General features: G+C 39.9%; 1 protein-coding gene across 1 annotated transcript in view; it reads right to left on the bottom strand.

Moving 5' to 3' along the window:
• The window catches only part of PTPRN2 (protein tyrosine phosphatase receptor type N2), a 663,063-nt gene that overhangs the window by 71,114 nt on the left and 565,158 nt on the right, over positions 1–26,791 (bottom strand). Inside the window, exon 17 of the mRNA XM_054190602.1 lies at positions 15,838–16,032. Within this exon, the coding sequence (XP_054046577.1) occupies positions 15,838–16,032 (195 nt within the window). The remainder of the gene's footprint in view (positions 1–15,837; positions 16,033–26,791) is intronic.

Raw genomic sequence — 26,791 nt, 5'->3', positions numbered from 1 at the left:
TATGTTCTGTTTACCTAAATTAATATACCCTTGATGCAGTGTATATCACTGCTTCCCCCTCGCTTAATGCTCTGATAATAGAGTTTTGTAACTTGTAAAAGGATTACTTCAATCCAATCAGCAGGTGCTGGGATCAGTGTGTGTCAGACAAACACTCGCTAATCCCTTTTCTTACAGCTCCCAGCTGCCAAAGGTGCTCAATGAAATCCCAATGAAATGGCTGGATACAACCTGGTGTGGACTGATGCAGGTTTTCATCTCTGGAGGAGATCTTGGAAAATACATGTGATGCTAAGCATTGCTTGAATGGGGAATGATGGAGGCAGGTATGCTTTTGAAAGGAAACGTAGTGAAGAAATTAAACATTAAAAAAAAATAGAATGCTTAATTATAAAATATTTACTCTATCTGGCTCTCTAAATATAGCAGAAGATAAAGAAATTCACTGTACAAAGAATCCCTTCTCAAGGATTATCAGCTACTTAATGGTGTCTTCTAGGTCTTAAAATACAACCACCCCCATCTCCTCCTCCTTACCCCCTTTCCTGAAATCTAAATTATGCCTATGAAGTTTCCCCCCTGCAATTACTTTGCTTTAAATAAACCTCAACAAAAAGGAGACGGTGATTACCATAAAAGGCAGATAATTTGCTCCCTTACAATCTCTGTATTTCTAAAGCTTCTCCTGTCCAAGTGTCTGAAAGTACTCACATTGCTTCTGCAGGGGAGGCAAGTATCATTGACGTTTCACTCAGGGGAAACGAAGGGGCAGAACCATCGAAGTGAATTTCCCGGGGTCACAGAATATGCTCCTAAAACACTTATTTTGCAGGGAAATTCAGAACTCTTGACTACTGGTTTTTTCCTTTTCTCATGATCATGTTTATACACAGGGCTAAAGGTCGCGCAACCTTCATGAATCCATAACTGATAACATTTTTGTAATTAGAGCATACCAAATGTTCTGACTCTAATGGAATTAGAGCAGGTTTTGGTTTGGGGGTCTAGTTTAGAAGTACAGGGTTTAAGTGGCTGACGAGTAGAGGAATTTAATTTACGCATGTTAGATTCTGTTTATACAATGACTGGCCAAACCAAATAATAAAGATTTAAAAGATGAATGAGCCAAAATCAGTTTCCAGGCTTTCTGAACTTCTTATGGTAGGTTTCACGATAAAATTTTTAAATGGTAAATAGCCTTTAAATAAAGAAAGAATATTATTTCAAAAAATGAAGGGCTAAACCTCTTAGCCAAATACTGCTATTTCACAGCATGGAATATGTTGTGACATTTCTTAAAACCAAAAATAAATCCAAAATAAAGATCTCAAACCTCCCCATTAAAGACAACTCTGCAGCATAGGTACTGACGCCAAAGATAGTGTCAGTTAAATTCGTCAGCTGAGACATTTTGGGAAGCACTTCTGGTAGCTTTGTTAAAAAGTAAAAGTGCAAGCTACATAGCTATATAAAAAGTAGCAGAAAAACTGCAAAAAATATATAAATCAAGTTCTTTGACTCTGTGATAAATATTGACATCCGATTGCATTCTCACAGGAAGCCGCTGTTTTCTTCTTACACATTAAAGTTTTCAGATGATCCCTTTCTTCTCACTTCACTTTTTTACTAATGGTTTGAACATCATACCACAATCCAAGACATATTTGTGACTCATTTATATGCCTGCTAATGATATTGCATGTCTGAAATGAAAACTTTAAAAATATATTACTACACACTAATTACCTAGCTGAAAACACAAAACCAAATTCCCTGCCTTCTTCCTCTCCAAGCCTTGCTAACTCAATTAAGCATCTAAATTTGTGTTCCCGGTTGGGTACTGTATTTGCAAATTTAGATTTTAATGAATTAAAGTCTGTGTCTCTTTTCAGAGCACTTGTACAGTCATCTTCATTTACTATATATAAAAGTTACCAAGAGATAAATGTAGAATTCTGAACACGTCACGTTTAAAAATAATCGTCTCTTTAAGCATGGTCAAGTTCTTCAGAGACAATGAGACTAGGAAAACCCAGGCAACCATGACCAAGTACATCAAAGTGATACAGCACATGATGTGATTTATAGATAGTCTGGCAAATGATACCTCTGCGAGACAGTGGCCATCTTGAGGGTAGAAAGAAAATATTATTTCTACAGAGAGAACATCTCTGCTAGAGCAAAGGGATAAGCAGTAATACTTTCACTACTCAAACATGTGAATAACAATGAAAAGATGCTTTTCCAGGAGCAAATTATGACTTATAAAGGAAAAGCCCTCTGCTTTTCAGTGGTTGTGGGGAGGGGGTGTATCTAAGTTGATAGAGTCTGTACACAAACACACACACTGGTTTGTGTGTAAATCGAGAATATGCAATATGAAATCCAAGAAGTCTTGTAATCCACGCTGTACCCACAGCCTAGCATAAGCAAAAGTGAACATATGGCCACCCGTGAGAAAAAGCAGGGAAAGAACAGACTGGATAATCAGCCTTTTCCTTAGAAAACTGCCATAACAGTGAGAGACAGGAAACTTCGAACTCCACAAACACTTCCAATGGTCAAATACTCAAGACCATTTTGGAGCCACGTCCCCGACCTAGGAAGTTCCATGTTTACACACTGCAAACTGCAAAGAAGCAACACAACTAGAGTAACTGCCAGTGAGGACACTAAGCAGTGAAGAAATTCTTTTTCCACAGAAGTACTTTGAAAACTTAATGGAGACAACTGTGGGAGAAGACATGCCTGACTTCTACCCTATCCCTTCCGTGTCACACTCACAGCCACACTGAACCAACGCGCAGCAGGAGACTGAGCAATGCTGGTCATGAGAAAGAGGGAGCTGGCATCTACCCAGCTCCCAAATTTAGCTGAAGCGCCCCATTTTTTATGTAACCTTTTATCTGTGCTCCATGGGATTTTCATCTGAGGTTGGCCTGGCTCAGTGATTCTCAACTTCTCAAATATTTTTCTCATGAAAGCATTCAAAAGGGATTGTGAAGTGATGGTAGAAAAGCTTTAGACGTGCGAAGCTGAAGACATTCTACCTACTCCTGGGACCCTTGGGTTTCCATGGAAGCCAGTAAGGGATAACACTTTAAAGAAGTTTGAGGAACACTGCTCTAATCCATAGACAAGAATATTTGAAGTGACAGAGGGCAAAATAAGAACAAGGGAAAGACAGTGTGAAAGAGGACAGGAAAAGACGCCAAGAACAGACTGTGGAGATCAACAAAGAAGCGAAATGCTGAAAGAAGACACTGTACTGTAAAGAAAAAAAATCAGAAAAACAAACACCAGAATGCAGCAAATTAAGAAAATGCTATGGGAAGGAGTGAATTTTGGTCATAACTAATAACTGTCAGCATTTCCTCGTGTGCTGTTTCTTTTCGTTGGAACACTTCCCTTCACATGCTGAACCAAATAAAGTTTTTTTAGTCTCTTCTGAATTATAGCTTACTGATAAATAGAAGGAAAAGCAAAATAAAAACCCTAAAATTCAGTGCATGTGTGCAGTGCATGCGCAGGTGTGTGATGGCTAAGGATGTAGCAGATTGGGAATATATTCTTGAAGAAAACTGTTACCATTTCAGAAGAGACTAAAAAAAATTAGTAGACGGCATCCTTTTCCATCACAGGGGTAACTGACTATACACTGCACATCCTCAGTTTGGTTTTCAAAAGCTTTTCCGATGTGTATTTAATATCTTTCAGCTAGGTCTCCAAATATGGAATAGTTTGCTCTTAGATAATGAGGCCAAAACTAAACTCGCAGAATCAAATCTGACAAACCCAGGTGCAGAACTCCTTTGTACTTTCATGTCATACTTTCATGTCTTAAAAAAGACTAATGAGGGACAAAAAAGGGCAAAAATATTACCCTTCGATATGATCCTTTTTCTATTAAAGCCAATATGATTAGTTGTGAGAGCAGAGCTCTGGGACACCAGAGAATGGAGGTCTACTCCTGGCTCTGCTGCTGACCTTAAGGTTAGTCTTGGTCAAGACAGTTCCTTGTCTGAGCCCGAGCTTCCTGGACTAAAAAGACAGGATAATGATATTGACCTTTAAAAAGAGCTTTGAACCTACTGATCAAAAGTGCTGTGTAAGGGTTGGCTTATTATTATTTTGGTTACTGAAGTGAGTTGAAAGGCTCCCGGTGACTTTAATCAAAATTTCTTATATCAGGCCCCAGAATCCAACCTGAAGGACAAAGTTTCTCAAAATTCACTTGTGAGGACACACGTATGGTAAGTCAAGGGCTGGTTTATATCCTCAGACACTGCAGAGTTTTCTTGACTCCAGCAGAACTTTAAATGACACAAAAGTGATTTCTGGACTTCCAGAAGAAATAACATATTAGGCACCATTAGTGCCTAGCGTCTTCGCTATGTTAAGAGCAATTAGACTCTACTATAATGCTTTCAGTCAGACCGGTCTAATGTAAACAAAGACACCGATAGGTGAAAGGAGGCAATGAGGAAAGAAGAAAGCACTTTTTCTTGGGCAGGTATCACTCATGCCCACCTTAGCAGCGCCAGGACATCCCTCCCGCTGTCAGCCAGCACTGCCTCAGGGATTTCATGTTCCTGCTTCCCTGTGGTTGCTGTGGTAAATCAAACCAACTCTTCCGGGTGCCTTTCTACTAAAGCAGTAGATAAATATCTACATCAGAAATATCCCTGCATTTAGAAAAGCTTTAATTTTGGATTCTGCATTAGTTTCATCCTTGACCGATTCCACCTCTTAACTATACCCGCCTACCGCACTGGCATGGTGACTGACTCTTACGGTTGTCGTCTACACGGTTTGTTATGATTCTTACAGATTAAGGAAGAACCTTTGATGTCTTTGATTTAACACATAATTATAATACGTACAAAACATGCTTTTACAATGAAACTGCTTCTTCGGGTATTGTTACCGCATACTATTTAACAACTGCTATGTTGTTAAGGCTAAAAGCCCTTTGATTTTGTCTGATAAATGAAGCCTATGGCATTTTCTGCTACAATACCACTCTGTCTGCAAGAGTGTTGCAAAGGAGCGTTCGTAGGGCCACAGATCTAAGGTTAGTTCTGTAACATGCAATTTCCGAAGTGAAGCCAACGAGGTGCCCACAAGTCCCCACAGAGGTAAAGCTCAGCGTAACCTCATGGTAGAGCAGGTGCACGGGGATCTGTTGTGTTGATATGGTATCTTTGTGCAAAGTCCATCTACTCACGCAAATAATGTCTTAACCAAAGCATTTAAATGATCTTTATCTATTCTGCTGGTAAGATTTGTCACTGTCAAAGACATGACATCTCTCACATTAGCTTTTCTCTGTAACAGGACACAGGCAAATTAATAGTGTTCTTTAATATACATCTCCTCCAGTACTTATGCGGCTGAGACCACTGCAAATTAAATTTTGTAAATTATCACTGCTTTGCTTTTCACCATTTATGTCACTGTATATTTGCAACTTCCTCATCCCAAGAAGAAAAAACAGTCTTGTCAACTTCATTTGTACACTCCTCTAAGAGATGAAAATTGCATATATTGCAAGGAAAAGTTTTAAAATTTAAAATGCCAAGTAGTTTTCCATTAACACTTAGCAGATGTGTATCTTATATCTTTGCTCACAAACATTTAGCTATACTTATATGAGGATACCGTTGCTGTGCATGGTATTTGTACACAAACATACACGTGGGTATAAAGCACCCGCCACTGAGTACTCATCTCCAGGGACATGACGCTAATAAAAATACATAACAACTGAAAATATACCACCATTTAAAGGAGTAAGAAGGCCCAGTTAAATATGAAGTGACTTTGGTGCCAAACATAATTATAGGCTTTTTCTGTGTCATAAAAATATCACCAAGATCTAGGGCCTGTTTCTGACCGGGCTCCCACCTGCTAATCAGGCGTGTGCAGATACAGCCTTGGGTGCAATTTCAGCCCTTAGATTTTTCTGCTGTAGCTTTTTCCCGTTGTTATCTCAGTAGACATCTTCACTTTGGTAAGATGGATATTGAACTACCATCCTGCTACACATTCCAGGAATATGCACACAGCAAGCAGCTCGGCATCAGCTCACACATGAACAGCCTTAGCTCCCATAAAATATACATTCATTTAAAAAATATTTGCACCCTGCTGTCAAACTAAGACAAATTCATACTGAGCTTCAGAAAATAGCTGTTTTAATGGTAAATGATGTTCCAGAAACCTCTTTCAGGCTAAACACTCTCGTCAAAATTATTTTAATAAGAAAGATTAACAATTTCAACATTAGCTGCTAATCCCCTTTCATTTGAAACTGTGCTGATAAAATTCTTTGCTTGTCATTCAAATAGTAAGTAATAATTATAGATTTGGGGCCTCCATCCCTTGCTTCATTAATAGTAAATTGCATGGAAGTCTGAAGCATAAAGTCAGCTTTGATACATCTCAAAATGCAATTTCCATAGCTTTCCTTAGCTATGTACAATTAATTACAGAGTTAATAAGGGGAATATGTTAATGAAAGGGAAATTATTCACTCAGACCACCTGGTCTTATCGAATTTCTTTAATATGTTTCCTACTTTCTGTGAATTTGGATGACAGCAAGAACACAAATCATGGTGTGTGCATTGCTACTCCTCTAGTATTTTTATTTGCAATCAGCTAAAGTCCACTTAAATTAAATACAAAAATAATGTAAGAACTAATGAGTACTAAATAACTGACTGTATTTGTTTTCTCAAGTTCAGCACCTTTTGAATTTTAAAACAAAAACACTTAAACAACTTCATAATTACCAGACTCTCTTAAATGCTCAGAATATAAATATAATGTATCCGGCAAGGAGACATTGTCATTTTTTCTTTATTTTCTTTAAAGAAAAGTGTTGCATGTGCAGAAATTTAAGGAAAGAAGTACAGAAACGTGCTTCAATTCACTACACTCTGACAGCTACTACAGCTTAGTTGCTACGTGCAGTAGGGTTATTGGATGTTCATGGGAATATTTTAGATAGTACAAACAGCCCAGTCAGAAGGAGGAAAACCTTCACATAAGTCATCTTAAAAATAACGCAGTTGTGATGCATAGTCAGGGAAATATTTTTTAAAGACACGTCAAATCAAGAAACCGGCCATCTTCAACAGACATTAATGGATTTACTACTAACCAGACTGAGAACAGAAACGTTGTAGGACCTGGACACCAGCCCTCATAGTCATTCCAAAAAGAAAAGGGCAGAGATTAATTCCCAGAGTAGTATTGGGTCATGCTTGGAGGAGGTGATGCTTGTGAGCAGTTTTTCACCCCTCGTTTCTCTTCTTGGTCCAATGCAATGGTACAGCGAACAGCCAGAAACAAGAGGCAACTCCTAATTCTCCCCTGCTAGAACGGGCTTTTCTTGGCCAGCTGGTCAACCTAACGCAGCATGGGCACACGAGTTTAGGACAAGAGGATGAGGGAGACACGACAGCACTGAGGGAGCGCTACCAACTGGAAAAATTGAAAAGATATTACTCCAGTCTGAAACAAAAGAGTTATATAAAGGAGACAAATTCCTAGTAAAATGACGTATTTCATAAAGACACACTGGGGGCGGGATGTCATATTTGGGGGTAGTAGACTTTATCTGGTTCTGACCAAAAAGTAACATAGTCCTCCTTTATGGAACGGCAAATACTATGTCATCTACAAGCAAACTTCACAGATTATTTTAATGTTTATCTCCATATTTAAAAATGTTTCCACAGCTGCGTCGTGGGCGCATATGCAAAATTTGATCGTCACAGGAGCATTTTATCTGTGTCCTACACATTAAATTTTCCAAGTACCACCCAAATTCTGATACCTCACTCACAAAACACTGTCAAGTAAAGGCCTAATCCCAGAAAGATTTTATGCCTTGCAGAAAGAAAAGTATAATTTTTTTTTATCTTGTCCTGAAGATGAGCACAAACAGACTTTGCCGAATCAATGGAGGGACTGAGTTGTCTTTCTTACCAACAGCATCTTAACCAGGCCACTTCCAATAACTTCTGCGGGCGTAGCCCACATGAAGAGCAGGAGCTCTCCAAAATACCACTGGAGTTCTCCTGGGTATCTTAAACTGCAACTGGTATAACAGTGCAAAAACACAGTGCCAGTATGACGTCCCCTCTTTGTAAGTACCATGAAGGAAGTCTCAGTTTCATCCTGAACTGCTATGTGTTTTCAGAACCTCTGAAGCTGTAGTCCCATCTACCACACGTCATTTGATCTTAGCAGTGCATCATGACTTGCAACCTGCACGAGCCATTTCTTTATCCTGCAATGAGTCAAAACTCACCTCCTTCTCACATCTGAACTCTGCCACCAGCTCAGAAATACTCTATAACATGTATTATCATCTTGGGCCTCCTGCCTGAGAAGTCTTCCTGAACCAACCTCTTTCTGTTATCCTTCTCCTTCTAAATAGGCATTTCCACCTGTTAGATCCAAAATATGATTAACTGCTACATCTGCTACAATGAGTTATGCATTAATTAATGCATGATATGAGCACGCGCAACAGGAGAAACACAGCAAAGAGCACTTTGTTACTGAGGATGCATTTGGAGACAAAAGACAAGACCAGTAGCCTCCTGGATGAGTGTTCATCCTTGGTTTCTGCCACTAATGAGACCCTCAGAAGCAGCTGAGGACCCAGTAACATCCCCTGTCTTCAATCTGAAGGATCAAAACCCAGATCTTCTTCATTAAATGACCTCCTAACATCTCTTGCTACTTGCTACAACTGGTACTTATCTTGCCTTGACATTACCTGGATGTTGTCTAGAAATGGAAGGAAGCTGGGAGAAACAGAAAAAAGTTCAGATAGCCGCCAAGTTTTGTTTCAGCCATGGCAATGATCCTTTCTTTTTACTTTGTGCACATAGTTGCATAAGCTAGTTTTTTGTCGTGTACTTCTCCGAATGTAACGCTTTTAAAATTAGTACTCTAGAATATTAATAGGAATGTTTTCTTCATCTTTCTACTAAAAGCCTTAGGGAATGATATAAGGTGGCTAAAAGTGTTCAACCAAAGCAGCTTAAACAAAGCTGTAATAAACACCTCACAGTCAAACGACAGACCAAGATGTAGTCACAGAAATTTGGCGAGTTATTTCTAATCATGTATACATTTGGAGAAAACAACCAACAGGGAAGAATTTAGGAAAAAAAAAAGATTTTGAAATTAATTTCATATCGTGTTCAAGAGGAATGTTCTTCTTGATTTAATACTGACTCCTGTAATTGTCATTATTTCCTAAGGACCATTCAACAAGATTAATATAGAAAAAGGGAGGCAACTGAACATGAAACAAATAAAAATGGAAGAATCAAAGGGTAACCTGTTCATGAATATTTTTTCTGAGTTTTATTGATGAAATCTATGTAGTACATACATCCATTTATTAGATTTATGGCTCTATTAGTAGAGCTGTTTTCATATGCAATGAGATTTTTTGAACTTTTCTTTGCAGCTTTTTTTTGTTCCCATATCTCAAGTCTTGGCTTTAAACAAACAGACGTAAATGTTTCAAAATAACTCTGAACGCTTAGGGAGGAAAAAAACCCTAAAATGAAGAGATAAATGTCATTTCATCAGCACAAGATCTTTCAGGAGGCAACCAGCTCCACTTGTCCCTAAAAGCACGACAACTCAGGGAGAGAGGGGTAAAGATTATCCCATCCACAGTATTTATGTCTTTTTGGGATATTGGCTATCTTGTCACTAAGTAAGGCGCTACACAGCTGCCTTTTCCCTTGTGACCCCTCTCCTCTGACTGTTCGTGATGAAATGGCCTTCAAGGCCAAAGTCTTCTTGGGATTTACATTTCGTGAGACTACTACAGCTATTTATACTGGCACAGATGAAAAATAAGTTGGGATTTAGATACACTTAGCACATGTGTAAAGAGTTTACGCCTTTAGCTAAACTTTGCCACTGATTTGTTTCTCTTCCCATGTGAGGGAGGATTTTTTTCTTCATTTTCTCAGTTGAAAGCTTTTTTTTCAAATGAGTATTTATATCCCTGAAATTCATAAAGAACTAAAGATAAATTACTGGTGGGAGAAGGAAATGTTGGAAAAAGAAAAAAATTTAAAGCCCACTAAGTAATCAAACCTACCATAATTGTGACAAAGACCTTGTTTTCCGTACCTGCGCTCCTCACCTTTGTCCCTGCTAGCGTTAATCAATCACCTTTGCGGCATGTGTCCCCGGGCAGTGCACTGCACGCCTACCATGCATCACGCTCCTTCGCTCAGGAAATGTTTTCTGTGTATATGGATTAAGCTCAAGGTGGAAAGTACGCCTGCATCTAGCACAGTGCTATCAGTCCTCACATGCTGGAGCTTCTCTCTTTATTTAGAAAAGTGCGTTTAGATGCCTTTTGCTCATGCTTTTATTGTAGCTTTAAGAATAAAATCAAGGAGTTTCAGCAAAATGTGGTGGAGGATTTAACAAATATTTTTTTCATGTTGGAATGTGTTTTCTATCGCTCAGTTCTACACTCTTCCATATTCAATTAAAAGAAAATCTATAGCAGCTACCCCATAGAGTCCATTTCAAACAGAGTTTATTTTTAAAAATGAGAGTGAGTGAAAATTGCTTAGAAACCATCAGAAAGTTACTACTACAGGATAACAATGTTATCAAAAAAACCCCAGGTTCAACCTTGGAGACCATTTCCTTGTTCCCTTTCTCAGTCCCACAGGAATCCTGCCACTGATTCAGCATCAAAACTAAAGTGGATGCAAAATTCAACCCCTTGGGTTTGACTGGTTTCCCAGCAGCAGGTCTCCGTCCCATGTCCCCCAGTTCAGGTTGTGTCACTTTCTGGAAACAACCTCTCCCAGAACTTTGTTTTGACACTAAGTTCTCATACGAGGCCATCTTTCAGTTCTCTACAGGGAAAGTCCTTTTGGTTTTGCAGGCACATTGCCAAAGACAAGTGGATCAGGTGGATTTACACCTCCTAGATGCGAGGCCCCAAATTTCAATCTCTAGTTCATTTGCTCCTACTGCCTCGTTCAGCCCAGTTACGAAACTTCCTTCTCCTTCTGAAAAGTACAGCATGCACAAACTATCCCAGACTATTATTATTTCCAATATATACAGCAGTTTCATACCCTCAGAGAGAAGACTCCTCAGACTTCCAGCTTAAACAAATACTGAAGAGGACCTTTTGTAAATTCACACTTTCTAAAATTCTAATTTATGTATAATGCTCCAAATTCTGAATGTCTGTCTTTACAAGGAAAAAAAACCCAAAACACAGAAAATCACTTCTGCGTCTGCAAATTCCCTCTCATATATGGTATTCAGATAACAACCTCAAAATGTTATCATCAAAAGCATACGCTCCCTTCTTGCAGTACTGTTCTTCATTTAAAAACTCATAAAAGATTATAATTATTTTAACCAAACAAGCGTGGTAATATATGGAGCAGATGTGGGGTCCAATCTACCTAATTTACGTGCTGAACTTGTGCTTCAGCACGAACAAAAGAGACTCCTTCATCTAAGCTGCAGACGTCAATGGGATGGTGCAGGCACAACAGGAGGTCTCCCAAGAGAAATAATCCACTCTCTGCCTAAATCTCTGGGGACCTTCATGACCATCCACTAACTCCACCAACTACAAAGGGGATTTATGGACTCAATTCAACACCACCACTTCATTAAGTGCCTCAAATGTTAGGAGCCCAAGTCAGGGAGACTAAATCTCTTCTGGACACCTTCAAACCCCCCTGGTTTTCTTGTTGGGCTTTTCTCGCACTTTAGTAGGGCTTCTCTTGGCACTTGAAATATAGATATGCACATACGAATAAAGTGGATGGAAATCTCATCCTAAGTTCCTACTCTTTCCGTTGCTGTGACCTTCTGAAAAGCAATTGTTTTCTTGCAAAACCAACAGTGACCAAAATGAGGGCACTTCTTTCTTCTTGCTCGTGCTAAAACCAGACAGTCAGCACCACAAACACGACTGCATAAAACATGCTCCTCTAATTACACTTTCCAAAGTGCCTGGATCTTTTAGAAAGACAGAATCAAAAAGTGCCATATGGGCCATTCTCCTGCTATAAATGTGAGGAAAAAGAATGTGAAAAGGAAAAAAAAAAAAAAAAAAAAAGCTCTGAGTGTTGTTAGCGTTGTCCTTCTGGGCCTCCCGAGTCCTCCCTGCTTCCTCCTGCCAACAGCACAAACTACCTCATGCTACTGTCAGCACTGCGGAGACGTTGCCTCTGCTGCACAAGGAAGTGGCAGAAATGCAGGATTTTTCTCTTCGAAAGACTGTTTTCAGTCTAAGTGAGGAGACCGCCCCACAGCCACAAGGGTTTGGAGGATTCCTGGTGTCTCCAGACCACGAGTACTATAAACAACGGGCTACCCACAAGCAGCGAGTTCTCCAAGAAAACAGTGCCTGTGGCCAACCACAACCTCCAATAAAACCAAAGCTGTGGTGGCTTGGACATCACTCCAGGTAGGACACCCTAGCATTTTCCAGCAAATTAAACAGCTTTACGGAAATGTTCCTGACCAACGCTACCTCCGAGCAAGGTTACATGGAGTCATTCAGCAGCGGCAGACACAATTCTTCTAAGCTACTTTCATTAAAGATTTTTTTCTGTTTATACATCAAAATAAAATATTTTCCGCTGCCACTAAATACAGTAATCCTTTTTTTTTATTTTCTCTGGGGAGGTCCTGGCACCTATGAACAATAAAGACCGAGGAGCCCTAGCTCAGCTAACTGCTACTTCGCTGCACACTGTGGAGCTGAAAAACACATTACAGAGCTGTACGTGCATTTCGCCTGCAAAGCAGATGGTATTTGCCATTCTTACTAGGCCCCTTGCTAATATTTCTCATTGCTTTTTTTAGGCACTGAGATATTTTTCACTGAAAATATCTACAAAATTTCACAGAATCATAGAATGTGTTGGGTTGGGAGGGACCTTTAAAGGTCATCTCGTCCAACTCCCCTGCAGTAAGATCAGGTTGCTCAGAACCTCATCCAGCCTGGCCTTGAATGTCTCCAGGGACAGGGCTTCCACCACTTCTCTGGGCAACCTGTTCCAGTGTCTCACCACCCTCACAAAAGATCAGAGGATTGTGGTAGCAGAAAATGGGAAGAACTGGAAAACTCGTATCAAAGGATATAAAGGTGGCGAACTGGCCCCTCGCTCTCCTCCACTTGTAGCTGCAGGGCAAGGGGAGGAAAAGCTCACCCCTGGCGAGACTCTTCTATTGCAGGATCACAGAATCATAGAATGGTCCAACAAGTCACAGCATCTCCAGAGGGAGAGAAATTCAGGCAAATAAGGTATTACAGATATGTGCATTTATTTTTTGAGCAAAACATAAATTGGGTCAGCTCTCCGGTTTCAGCGTGACCCTCAGTGACACAGAACACCAGCATTTCTGATCAAGTCCAATCATGTGCTTCAGCGCTGTAGCTGAGTGATGCTGATCTTCCCATGTAAACCTAGCCCTGCTTCACCTTCGGCAAATCTTGGATTTATGGTTTAACTACCTCGCTTAAGTAAACATCCCACTGCCTTTCCTGACCCTCCTATTAGGCTTGCCCTGACAGCCAGGCTAAATGCATCCTTTCGATTCTAACCCATGTTTTCTTCCTAATTGTATCATCTGTGTCTATTAAGAACAATTTTCCCTCATCCTGTATTTCAAAGCACATAGGCAGATTCCCCTGAATCACTGATTTTTGTTTATTCAGTTTAGACGAAACAAATCAACTATTCTTACTCTCTCTGTGTGGTTTGTACTCTCAAGACGTTACAGCATTTCTTTTACCCTTCTTTGAACCCTCACCGTCTAAGATATAACACATGCTGCTAGATTGCTAACATATGTATGGGTTCATTCAGGGTTAAACAGGATTGACTGACTTATGGACACTGAATACCATAACAGTGATCTTAACCAACCTGACCATTTTTTAAAGTTTATTGCCATGTGAAGACAATTCTTTCTCGCAATTTTGCAGAGATTCCCAGAGCCAGAATAAGTGGTTCCCACATGCAACTTTCTCTCCTTTAAGCTTGATTTTGTGATTTTTTTATTTTTCCCAATAATATAATTGAAAACAATTTTGCTCCCTTTAAAGTAGTTTAAACTGTTTGCAAATATTAAATGCCTATTTCCATCTACATAGGAAATTTTGCTCTTATTTCCATACAAATATATTGCCTGAGAACCTTACCACAGGAATCGGTACTTATTTTGAGGCTGGGCAATTAAGTTGTTCTTTTTTCCCCAAGCATTTCAGTTAACCGTGAAAGGAAATCAAGTGAATCTTAATTCTGGTTAGGCAACAATTGGACAGTAAAAACTATGACAAATGATTTTCTGTAATAGGAGCAACCCTTCCAAACTGCACTCGTATACCAGATTTTACCATAATACTTAATTTACTCCTTTTTTGGGGGGAGGAATGGGCAGGGGAAGAAGTATTTACTCACACTGACATACTCTGATGAAGCATCTGGTTTACAAACTTGCCCTGCTTTTGCTCAGTTTTATAGCTGACCTGATGAAGGCTGACTGAGGTCAGTAACTTGGATGAGGTAAAATTAGCTCTATGGGTTTTGCCTGCCTCCACTCCATTCTCCAGTGGGTGAGGTGGCTCATAAGAACTTGAAAAATATCTGAGAAAATAGTACTTTCAAATATAAGTCCAGAAAAAGAGAGAAACAAGCTGAAAAATTATGACCCGAAAGTACGGCGCAGTGGAGAGAAGTTTTCTTCTGAGAAACCCCACTGGTGAGTCTTCTCAGCGGTGCATGAATAAATCAACAGGGAAGTTCCCAAAAGCGCAGCAATGCTACCAACTGGAAAGAGTGTTGTTTCCTTTAGATCAACCACAATAATAAACAGCAGAAATCAAATATAGAAATCAAAATAACACCTGACTCATCATCTTCACCGTCACCTAACTTCTTCTCAGCTAATTTCAACGCACTCTACCAAGACAGGAAATATTTAAAGGAGGAGAAAAATACAGCACAAAAAAAATGGGGGATTACTCTACAGTTGTCCCAACAGGACGCTACCAGAGAGACAAAGAAACAACCTGCAGCGAGTCCCAGCCACTGGACTCTGTTTGTCTTGGGCTGCTAAAGCCATTTCTCACATACACACAGATCTTCACGTGTCCGTCTTCCACACTGATACGGGTGGCAAGTCATGCTTGGAAGCAATCCAAGTTTTCCAGTGCAGACTCCATCAATATAATATAATATAATTTCAAACACAGAAGAGATCCAGCTTGGAAGAAATCCAGCCAAGGGCAACAAAATTCAGGCCCGGCTCACAAGTCAGATCCCTTTTCTAAGGGTAATGGAAAAGACGTTGCTCCACATCACTAATATTCTGTTGCCTTCTCAGCTCAGATCCCTCCGCACACTAACCATACATGAGAAAAAGCAGCAAGCCGATGAGAAATTCAGCAGTTTTCTTCAGTTGTCCAAGCTGAGGTAAACGTAAATTAACAGAACAAAAGGAGAGCAGAGGGCTTATCTTTTTTAAAGCAAGCATGCAAACAATTTGTATGTCCAAGATAAAAGCATGTTCCCCAGAGAGGAAAAAACACAATATAATGAAAAAGAAATGGAAATAAAAATGCCTTCAGCTTTAATTATACAAAGCTAAGATTACCAACAAAGCTCAGGAATATTTTTTACCTGTGAAAAGACAGTTTCCCTTTCTTTAAAAGTCATCTCTTTCCAAAAGCTGAGCAGGTACCTTAAATTCTGGTGACACCTCACGTGCCGTGACGACGAAAACGCCTTACCAAGATCATGTGACCGGTGGAGATGTCCATGTTGGACTGGACCGGCTCCTCGCACCAGGACGACGTGCTGCTCCGGGCCGAGGGGCTGGGAATGGGCCCATCGCTAAATTGTGAAGAAACACTATTTATTCGAGAAGCATGCAGGGGCTCCGGGCGATCAGATGTTTTCACTGCCATGCGCTGACGGCATAGCTCCTAGAGAGAGAAAAAGGAAGAAACAACCTACGGTTAAGAGTAATTACAGGATACAGTCTACTAAAGACATATGATTTACAATATGTTTCCAGGGCTGGAAGTGTTTTCCCCCTCACTGCAGTGATTTTTGGGAGGCTGTCTGTTCTGTTAGGCACATTTACAAAGAGATACTTAAGGAAATTACTACATGATGACTACCCTAACCTTTCTAAAGTGTAATTGTGACTGTACGCACATCTCCTTTTAGATAACCAAAAATAATGTTTTGGAGCTTGACTTCTCTATCAGATAGCCTTTTTTCCCCCTCATACCGCCCCGCGTTCTGCGAAGCCACTTTTGAACTGCGCAACCTGCTGAAGTTAATGGGGTTGCACGGGAGTAATTGAGAGCGCTACTTGGCCCTGGATATGCAAACTCAGCAAGCTCAAGGCAACTGAATTGATGTGCTCTCCAGTATAAATCCTAGTTGATAGATGCCTCATTTCTCTTCATTAAAACAGCAAACTCACAACACTTCCTCCCTGATGTGGGGCAGAGAGGATGAAGAATGACATTAACGAAGAATAAAAGCAGAAATCTGTCATTGTATTGTTTAAGCAGCTTTGGCGAAGAAAGAAAATTCAAGCTATCACGCATGCTAATGCAAGCCATGTTAAAACACTGAAATAGATCGCACTGGGAATACGTATTTTCAGTTGCTCCCATGCATAGAATTCACATAAAAATACAGAATTCTGGTTAGGTAACAGAAAATCCTGCTGGTAAAACCAGCTCCTTGCAGTATAAAATTCTGACTCTAATGGGATAAACAGACCCACAGTTACACCATCATTGTTATAATGCTTTTAGAATCGGTTACGTGTGGTGAAATCCCAGACAGCATAAGAAAATTATCATTTTTTAACATATGTCTATTGTCCATGAGAGATACTTGGCTGCCTGTGGCGCACAGCGAGACCAGCAAGTTCATAGTATCTGGACATATTGCACACGCGGTATGGCTACACATTTGTCTCAGATTACTCATTCTGCACAGACGAGTACTAAGAGCACAGTCTCTTGCCTGAGGCCAACAAAATAATACAGTCTGAAGAATTCATACTGTTGAAATGCCACGGCTTCTGTTTTCTTATTCATTGATAATATGGTTGCAGCCCAAGTGCCACCAGTAGGATGATCTGAAAACCTCCATATATCAAGTGCAATAAAATCTTCATTTCAGACAGGAGTTAGAAACAGAACTTTAAGACTATGGTGGTGGGTTTTTTTTAACGTTGCAAACTTTAGGACACTGAAGAGGGATCCTAACCCATGCAGTAGCAAGCACTCAAACAAACCCACTGAACCATTATATTGAGTCTCCTCTTGGCACCACTTGGCAATGATTAAAGACCCCTCCAAACATTTTCTTCTCCCAAAACTTCTGTTTGACTTGCCATCAGAGATGCTTATGTGGAATTTCACTATTTTATGGTGTGTAATGCATACATATATATATATGTATGCATGTAAAATTAAGATACACTAAGACAAAATTTGTATCATATATCAACAGGATATATTTTGTTGTTTATTACAAAAATACAGTCACCAGAGGTTTGGGAAGCACAGATTACTCCTTGTATGTGGTGTCAGTTGTTGGAATAACTGTACAGACTGTCCCAAATGAAACTGCTACCTGATTCCATCACTGCATTTTGTATATTTATTAATTTCATCCATGCCCTGTAAGATTTTTTTTTTAATTTTTACAAAAAGTAGGGTGTTTTCCGCGCTTGACTGGAATGTTTTCTGTCACTTGGTACCCTTGTTACTTCCTGCTAACCTTAACAGGAAAAATATTACAAAAAAAATTAAACTTCACAAATACTTTGAAATGGAGTCACACATATTAGTGTTAGATAGGTCAGTTAAACTATCAGTATTAAACCCAAGACTTTTTAATACAGGACAAAATGTTATTGTATTTCTTTTTTTAAATATAGGGACAAAGAAAAAAAACAAACCTCCTTCTCCTTTTCTCTGAAGGATCACACATGTCATAAGAAAAGATAGCAATAGTCCAAAATGGCTATTACTAACCTCGGAACGACCTTGTGGTAGTGTAATTTCAAATCCCAGCTTTTAGCAGATTTTGGGAAAAGTATAACAGTACAGAAACTTTTTAGACAGAAAAATAAATCTACAGAAAGCCAAAAGGCTGTTCAGATGTTTAGATATCAGCCGTTCTTAGGGAGAACGGTTTATTGGACTAGGCAAAAGAATAATAAGTAAAGGTATAAAAATACGTAGTCTATCGCGTAACTGCTAAAAGGATGTGTCTTCTGGCTAGCATGCCATATGGCGTAAATACGAATTTATTATATTCTAATAGACATCCTGCCACTTGACTCACCCCAACTCTGTGCTAACAATAGCATTTGTACTCAAACAGGATCTTTGTTTTTAAGTTGATCTGTTCCTGCTGCTCATATCCTGCCTCAAGTCATAATCCTCTGCTTTTACAAGTGGTTGCTGTGGAAAGGATTATAGGCGTCTGCTAACAAAAAAGAATCAGGATCAAGTGAACTCTAAGAAATTAATATACCATTTTTACGCAAATGATAATGGCAAAAGAAGCAACATTATAGCCAACTAGTTCTAGAGTAGATTAAGCTCCAACTAAAAAGAATGTTTTGGACATAAAGTATTTAATATGTTACTAAGAAATGTTTGTTTAAAATTAACATGTTCATGGTTCTCATGAAAGAAGGTAAGGTTGAGAAACAGAGCAAAAATAAATAAGTTTAAAAAAAAAAAGTAACATGATCTCAAATATTAACATATTTCTTTCCTGCCATATACAGAACCAAAACAATTATTCCCAGAACCGCTGTCAAATACCTTAAACAAAGCAACCACGTCACTGCACACCACCATAAAAATTTTTTAATGTAAACAGGAAGGTCAAATCATAGTTGCAGCAAAAACACCACTGAATTTCTTGATTGGTGTTTTAAATCTCCAAGACAATGGGTTTCCCCCCGACCGTAAACAGAAGTTTTTTGTTTGACTTTATTTCCAGATTGGTCTAAGGGCCCTTGACTGAGCCCCTAAGCTCTTCCTTCCCCCGCTCCCAGCCAGCCCAGCCCAGGCTGAGGAACCTGCCCCATCCCCACCTGCACGTCAGCAGCCTCAGGACACCTACAGCTTCTGCTTCTTCAAAGCCACCTCTGCGTTAGCCCAACCGTTTCAACTCCCAGCTGGGTTTTTAGCCTAGCACTGCAGGGGTAACGCAGTTAACACCACCACGTATAAAAGCTTTGATGTGTGGGGCGTTTTGGGGAGCCAAACGGGTTCCTCCAGGACTAGGGAGGTCCAGCTCAGAGCAGGGAAATGTCTCGATGCAAGATCTGGGTTTGCTTCATCCTTGAGATAGGCAGCTCTGTCCCATTCCTATGAAAGGCATTGGGAATAGCGGGGTCTCAACGTGTGGGGTGTTTCGCACGGGCTGCTCTTGGGGAAACACCATCCCTGGGCACTTACGGAGGTGGCATCACTTCAAAGACGCACAAAGCCCTAGACAGTGAAGAGTCTCATTAAAATGATAACTGTCACCTGCACTCTTCTCTGCACGCTCCAGTATGCTCTTCCTTGCTCTCCAAAATCTTTACTCCCATGAGCATTTAGCAAATCAGCCATCTACCAAACCAAAACTAGAATTTAAACTTGACTAAAATGTCAAAGCTGCAAACTGTGAGAATGACACGAGCCGTATTTCTGTATCGTCTCAGCACGTACACCATTAAAAACATTTTCTAAGAATGAATTCAATTTACTGCTGCACTTCTATATTTAGCCAAGTGGCTGAGGCTATTTCTGCCGTACTGCGACTCAGTAATGTCTAGCCGTTGTTTGTGTATAGTTTGAGTGCCATTCTTCATCTAAAAACATCATTTACACCTAAAAAAGCAATCATAATGCATACAGTGAAATATGAAGAAATGATCCTCCTGACCCTTCGGGCTATGATCTAATGGATGGGCTGGACGTAAACATTTATTTAAAAGGTAATTTGAAGTTTATGACATTATTTCCCATCACATGGGAATTGCTATCATACTGAGGCACTTACTCTGTTTTTTATTTCCCAGCATTTATTATCAAACTTATGTGGTGGTCACATGCAGTATATAATGGAAAAGTAATATTGCTGTGTGACAAAAACTGCCATAACCAAGATAAATATTCTGTAAATAATGTCCAGTTAAATGAGTTCAAAGTACAGCACAATGATCATCTGTAGAGAGCTTTTTTGTTCAAGACATAATTGATAACCTTAAACAAACCATAAAGAGTATTCTCAGAAAACCCCTGGACCTCTTCCAAGGAGGTTTTAAAGTGCTCCTAACACTTGGTTGTCCTCACAGAGACAGGGAGAAGCACGAACCAACAAGTATTTCCTCAGGTACAAAAAATGGGTTTTCAAATCCGTACAGTCTACTCGTGAATGAATCACATCGCGGCACAAGTGTAGTTTATCCACATTTAAAGAAGGGCATTAGGAGACTTGTTGCACCTAATGGACACCACCACAGAGATGGAGAGCCAGCCTTACCACGCTGTTTTCTTAGATGGGTCTTGAAAAGGTAAGAAACTCTCCTTTCAACCAAGCATATGTTGAGTCTGTTCAGAAACGAAGCCCACAGATGCCTGTCCGGGTCTGTTTTAGAGATGCAACCTGCTTATCACCACAAGCATTAGACCACCTCTTCTGCACGTCCCCAGCCAGTGACAGCAGCGGCACTTGCTGCCGCTTGGCTTCGAGATGCACGCAGCCATCAGCGTCACAGAAGGGCAAGACAGCAAATTATAGTTTTGAGAAATTTTCATCTTCCATCAAGTTCGACTAATACAGTAGGTATCTGGAAAAGCCATTAAGACCACATAGTTTACTAAAATGTTTGGTTTTGGAGAGAAACCTATGTATACACCCTGGTAAGGACTAAGAATATAGGCAAGCATGGAACTAAAACCAGCTGGAACCGAGGCTTGAATGGTAAATATTGAATCTTTTCCCTTGTTTTGTTTGCAAAAATGGAATTTGAAAACCTTAGGGTGGCACGTTACAGGCAGGAGACCTGACCTGGGCATCCCGGTTAAAAGATGGCCAACGTGCACCTTGGCTTTCCACTTATGTCTCTTAAAGATGAGCCACTTCACCTCAAAGCTGCCTGCAGTGACGACGCTGCTGTTTATTAAAATACACCTACTTAATGCAAATGCAGTTTGCAATATCTCCAGGTAGTCCGAGTCCAGCCACTGACCACGGCACGGGACTCGTTCTCATCTAGCTGGTACCAGGTGCGTTGTAAATGAAACGTCCAAAGTAAATGAAAACAGATTCCTATCGACAATACTGCTCCTCTTCCCCGCTCACATTCAGCTCAGGTCTACTTAATAGGAACCTGGGATCTGAGGGAAATTCCAACTCTCCAATTTATTTAGAAAAAGAAATATAATTTCATTACTACATTTTAATGAAAATAATCTATTTTTGCAACTGATCCCCCAAAGTTACATAATTCCAAAAACAATGTCCAGGGAATAGGCCTGACATTTCCATGCTTTTAAAAGTCTTTTGCTTAACACATTCAAATGGAAATCACTTGAGCGAGTCCAGAAACAAGTGTGGCACAATTATTTTCAGAATTAACAAAATGTAAGAAAGAATATATCCTTCCACGGTATAATTATTACAAAAATGCAGAGACATTAGACATAGAAATCGATGTTTATTAAAAGTGATAGTTGAGTGTACACCAAGCCCTTTCAACCTGACCTGACTAATTTTCTTTCAGAAACAAATCTCCTTTAAGCAGGCACGATCACAATAACACTGTATCCATTCTACATGCGAAACAAAATTGTTTTGTAGAAATTCTAAATTAAAAACGCTGACTATTAATTCTAAAGGATTCAAGGCTATCCTTCATAATAAAATATATAATGAAAACTAAGAATATATGTAACCTTTTATATGCCAGGTATGGAAGAATAAGGTCTTTAAAAAGGCTTTTCTTCTCAGCTTTAATACATTTAATTAAATAGTAGCCTCGCTTTCCTTTAAATTAAGGAGGCATTATTGACAGGATGAGCTGAGGTCTGCACGTGCAGCATGGATTTAACCGTTCCGCTATGGATGCAGTCATAACACGGTGAGATTGAAAAAATGGAAAAGTAAGGTAAGCTTATTTTTTTTAAACAAATGAATCTAGGACTACAAACATCATTATTCTCTAACTAAATTTGCTTAGTGTTACTACAGGGTGAAGCTAAAGTCATTTGGCTGCCTTTGTTTTGCTTTTGCATACTTAATATGCTTGCAGGTGTTATAAATTTAACTTTAACTTATTTACTGTGTTTGTAGCTTTGGGGATAATTACAGCTTTATTACCATTTATTTTTTGAGTTATTGAAACATACTTTCAAGCTTTAGTTTCATTTTAACAGACTTTTTGTCCAGGAGTAAAAGAGCTGTTTACATAGGTGGAATATTTGTACATATATTTTTCTATGCTTGCCAGAAAAGGCAACTGCTGAGATCAGTGCGCCTTCAGAAAAGGAACAAAGGCAGATATTGGAAAAATGTTTGAGGGTAATATTTTGAGAGACCTCATCTCTGCCACAGCATCAAACGTTATCATTGCATATTCATACTCTGTACAATTCTCATTTATCTGGACTTGTATGTGATAGATCTGGGGAGGGAAAAAAAGAAAAAGAAAAAAAAAGAAAGCAAAATGTATTTATTTGATTGTCAATATACCCTTAGTCTGTCCAGTTCAGTTTACTGTCTGCCCTCTCGTACTGCACCACCCTCTGTACCTCTGGCTATATCTCGGAGCCTCTGTGTAGGGGTTTTGCTTTGTTTGGCTTTTAAATAACGTAACAGGCAGGGCCGCTGTTTCGCTTTGAGAGCACTGCAGCCAAACACGGGCTTGAGACTCACTTTCCTAACAAAACCCCAATTTTGATTATGGTCTGTGAAATTAAAAACTTCAATTATTTTAGCATTCTGAGTGTTTCTTGTTGGTGACTCATGTAATTACGATTCCCCTTTCTTCATGTACACAATGAAAGTAGAGACCACGCAGGAGGGGAAAGGCAAAGAAAATGTGGCAATCTTTATGACCTTTCTTTTATTTGTATTTATTTGTTTTATTCCCTCTCTTTAAGTTCAAGCATTGTCACAATCTTATCCTACCAAATCATACAAACAAAAAGCCATCACGGGCTTGTGGACATCTCCAGAAGTCCAGCAGATGTGAAAATTTCTGGCTTGCACAGAACCGAAGACACTGACTGTGCAAGGAAATACTTTTACTTTAGTTTCTTCTGTGCCCTCTCATCAATAAGGTAGACAACTAAATAGCCCAGGAGCTCCTGAAGGAGGGAGAAGCCTTTTACATGGCTCAAGTCACCAAGGAAGACACGACTGCACAGGTCTAATGATATTTCCCTGAAATAACGGTAGCGTGTCTCCCCTGCTGTCCGCGCCAGGAAAGCACAGGCATCTTTGGGGATAATACTGCCTTCCAGAGGATCAATGAAAGTTGCAGATCATGTTTAGGTTACTGTACTGGGGATTTTTTTCTATCCAAAACTACAAGATACCACTCCAACGGGGACTATGTAAGTGAGTACGACAATTTATATCCTTTATTTCTAAAAGAGGGAAGAGTGTTGCGAAACAGATGCCTGACTCAACATGACTGCAGTACACTGGACCTCAAAGACAGAAGAAAGTTCATGTTTCTTTAAAATTATTTTCTCTGCATAATGACATCATGGTCATAATGACATCATAGTCCTTTCTCTTGGGATTTAAAGAGACTCCCTGGATGCCTCCAAGGAAACCAGGGTCTATCTCTACTAGGAAAGATCTGCAAAACCACAGACCAGTGATCTACTGGCATAAAAACACCCTGGTTTTTCTCAGGGTGACCCTGTCAGCGTTTGAACATTCCTGGTCCTGCATTTCAGACAGCTGTAATTCGGGAAGCAGCAGCATATGAGGTTTACCTATCTGCCACACAAAAAAAAAAAAAAAAAAAAATTTTTTTGCTAGTTTCGAACAAATTTGGTTTCTAAACTGCATTTCCCACATTTCAGCTGTGATTGCATGTAGCATTTCACAAGTATATGGTAAGTATGGAGCTGGGAGAGGGAAGATTTCTTAAGGAGTAACTGGACAGAGAAGAAGAATGCATAAAACAAACTTCACCTTTTCCATATTTTGTTCATCTTAACTAACTCAAATCCATGCTCACGAGGGCACAGCTGCTTCTTAATATGGATTTGCACATTAAATTCACCGCTAGCACAGTGAGAGCCGTACAGCACACTATGGGTTACAAACAAACCTTGGTAACGACTGAGTTCACCTGAAAGGCCACGCAGAACCACGTGCGAATTCATCACCCATTTTGACTTGGTCTAAGCCACCCAAAGCCCAACCACCTTCCAGCAGATGCCAGCGCTCTAAACGGCAACTGCCACAAACGTTTCCTTTTCCTCTCCCAGCGTTTATAGTTGCCTGGGGCCCAAAGCAGGCGAAAAATGCGGTCCCAAGGCAGCTGTAGTTTCTCAAGATCCACACACATTAAGGCTGTGTGTGTAGTCCACTATTTTATTGCCCTGCAGGACTAAAAATGGGAGATCATTTCTGCTAGAAATAAGACTTCCCAGCTCGCCAGCAGGACTCAGCGTGCACTTCTCGGTCCGAAAAAACCAAACATATAACCACAAGTTTGTGTCTAAAAATGTTATTTTACCCCATTCCAAAGATTATTATTGCTTCTCCTTAAGCCTGTGTAACTGCATTCATGGTAACGGAGGTAATAAAATCAGGCAGAGAAATACAAAAAGAATTCCTAAAAACTTCTGAAAACCTCAAACACTTTTCTTTCATAGAAGGTGGCTAGACACCTAAGACGTGATGCTGGGGTAAGGAAGTATTTATCAAGGATGGTCATCAGCAACAATTTTCTTTTTCATAACATCTTCTATCATGACAGTTGAAATCGCCAGTCCCTACCCTCTCTTGATTAGAAAACTAAAGTTATTGCTTTCCGCCCATTCCCGACTGAAAATAAAAAATGAAATCACTCTTTTAACTCAGCTAGGAGCTACAAATGCAAATTTTGTGAAGGAGGAAACAGTGTAAAAAAAAAAAAAAAAAGATCTATAAATCACAAAGCTACTAGCTACTAGTAAGTCAGAGCAGGTTATTATGAGCAAAAAACTTGGTAATACAGAGAAACTTCCTAAACTATGGAAAAAAAATAAATGTGTATGAGTTCCATTGTGTCTCTGATAACAGACACACACAGAAAAGTCTTTGAGGATTAAAAATGTTGGTCAATATTTCTACACGTTCCTTTTATTAGTGTTACAGGAGATGCTGGAAAAACTGAGAGGGATTTTATACTGTTCTTAGTACTGATGGTCAGAGACACAGGGAGACTTCACAATTTGGAGAAAAGAGCAACAACAGCAAAAATGCACGTTTCTCCTTGCTGTCCCCTGCCTGTGCTCTCAACCGGATCACGGTCGTGCCGTGGCACTGCCTGCCCGGAGGAGAGCTGCAGACCTCCCCACCATCCCTGGTCTGCCCCACGGCACCGCTCACAATAAACACCCTGCAGAGGCAGCAAGGAGTTCACGTGTGTGTTTGCTTCCAATGCAAAGAACTTCCTTGGCCATTACTGAAGCTCCTGGGTTTCCCTTTGCCAACTCATGCAAGCACAGGGGCTGTCACTCCACCTTGGACCTCTCCGCCAGGCACCAGTTTGCCCACAAGAAGCACCACGGGACCAGCACAGAAGACCACTTACGAGGTAGACACATTCCTGAAACAGTCACATCTTAATTTTGGATGATTTTAAGACCTGGGGCAGGAAGATACAGACATCATCTAAAACATCAGCAGCTATTTTGTTACCTAGCGTATTTTTTTCCACGTGCTTCTTTGGTTTTTGAGGTTGCTGCTAACAACTCGTGCATCAACAACATTCTGCAGAAATAGTGTTGCATGTTGCAAGTTGTATTATGCAGACAGCTTTCCCTCTGTTAGTCTTTTATGTTATGTATTTAATATAACCGAATGTCTTTGCCCTGGTGCTGGGTAGAAGACGGAATAAGAGTTTCACTCTTCCTTCAGTTCCTCATTTCATGTACTTTTTTCCTTTTCTACACTGCCGCTTGTTACTGTTTTGGAAGAAATAATCTGTCTTTTCAATCTCTCTTCACATGAGTTTTCCATGCCCTTAAATCATTCTTGTCACCTTTTCCTCAACCCTTCCATTTCCATAGCGTTCCTTTGGCGATGGAATGACCAGAACTCACAGCAGCCTCAAGCACTGATTTATACTTAATTAACTTCTAAAGCCGTCAAACAAGCAAATAAAATTATTAGTCAACAATGCCTGGACAGCCATTGCGCTGACCCAGACCTCCAAAAAGAAGCTGAAATTTGGAACAGCTTGCTCAGCAGCCCTTCTATATATTTTAACTTCACACCCAAGAGCTTTCCAGCGAGGTTAATTAGGAACTGCAACTCTTTATTTCACTCTTGTGGATGATGGTATATGGAATTTATATGTCCACGTTCCCATTTCCCCAGAGTACAGAGGGAGATGCCGTATGACATAATTTCACTATATAACATGAATTTACATATGTAGGTTGTTCTTACTCCCAAAACTACATTCAGCTG

The sequence above is a fragment of the Rissa tridactyla genome, chromosome 2 (assembly GCF_028500815.1).
Source record: "Rissa tridactyla isolate bRisTri1 chromosome 2, bRisTri1.patW.cur.20221130, whole genome shotgun sequence".
Taxonomy (NCBI): Eukaryota; Metazoa; Chordata; class Aves; order Charadriiformes; family Laridae; genus Rissa; species Rissa tridactyla.
Note: the sequence above shows the minus strand (reverse complement) of the source record. Positions and strands in the feature narration are given on the sequence as shown.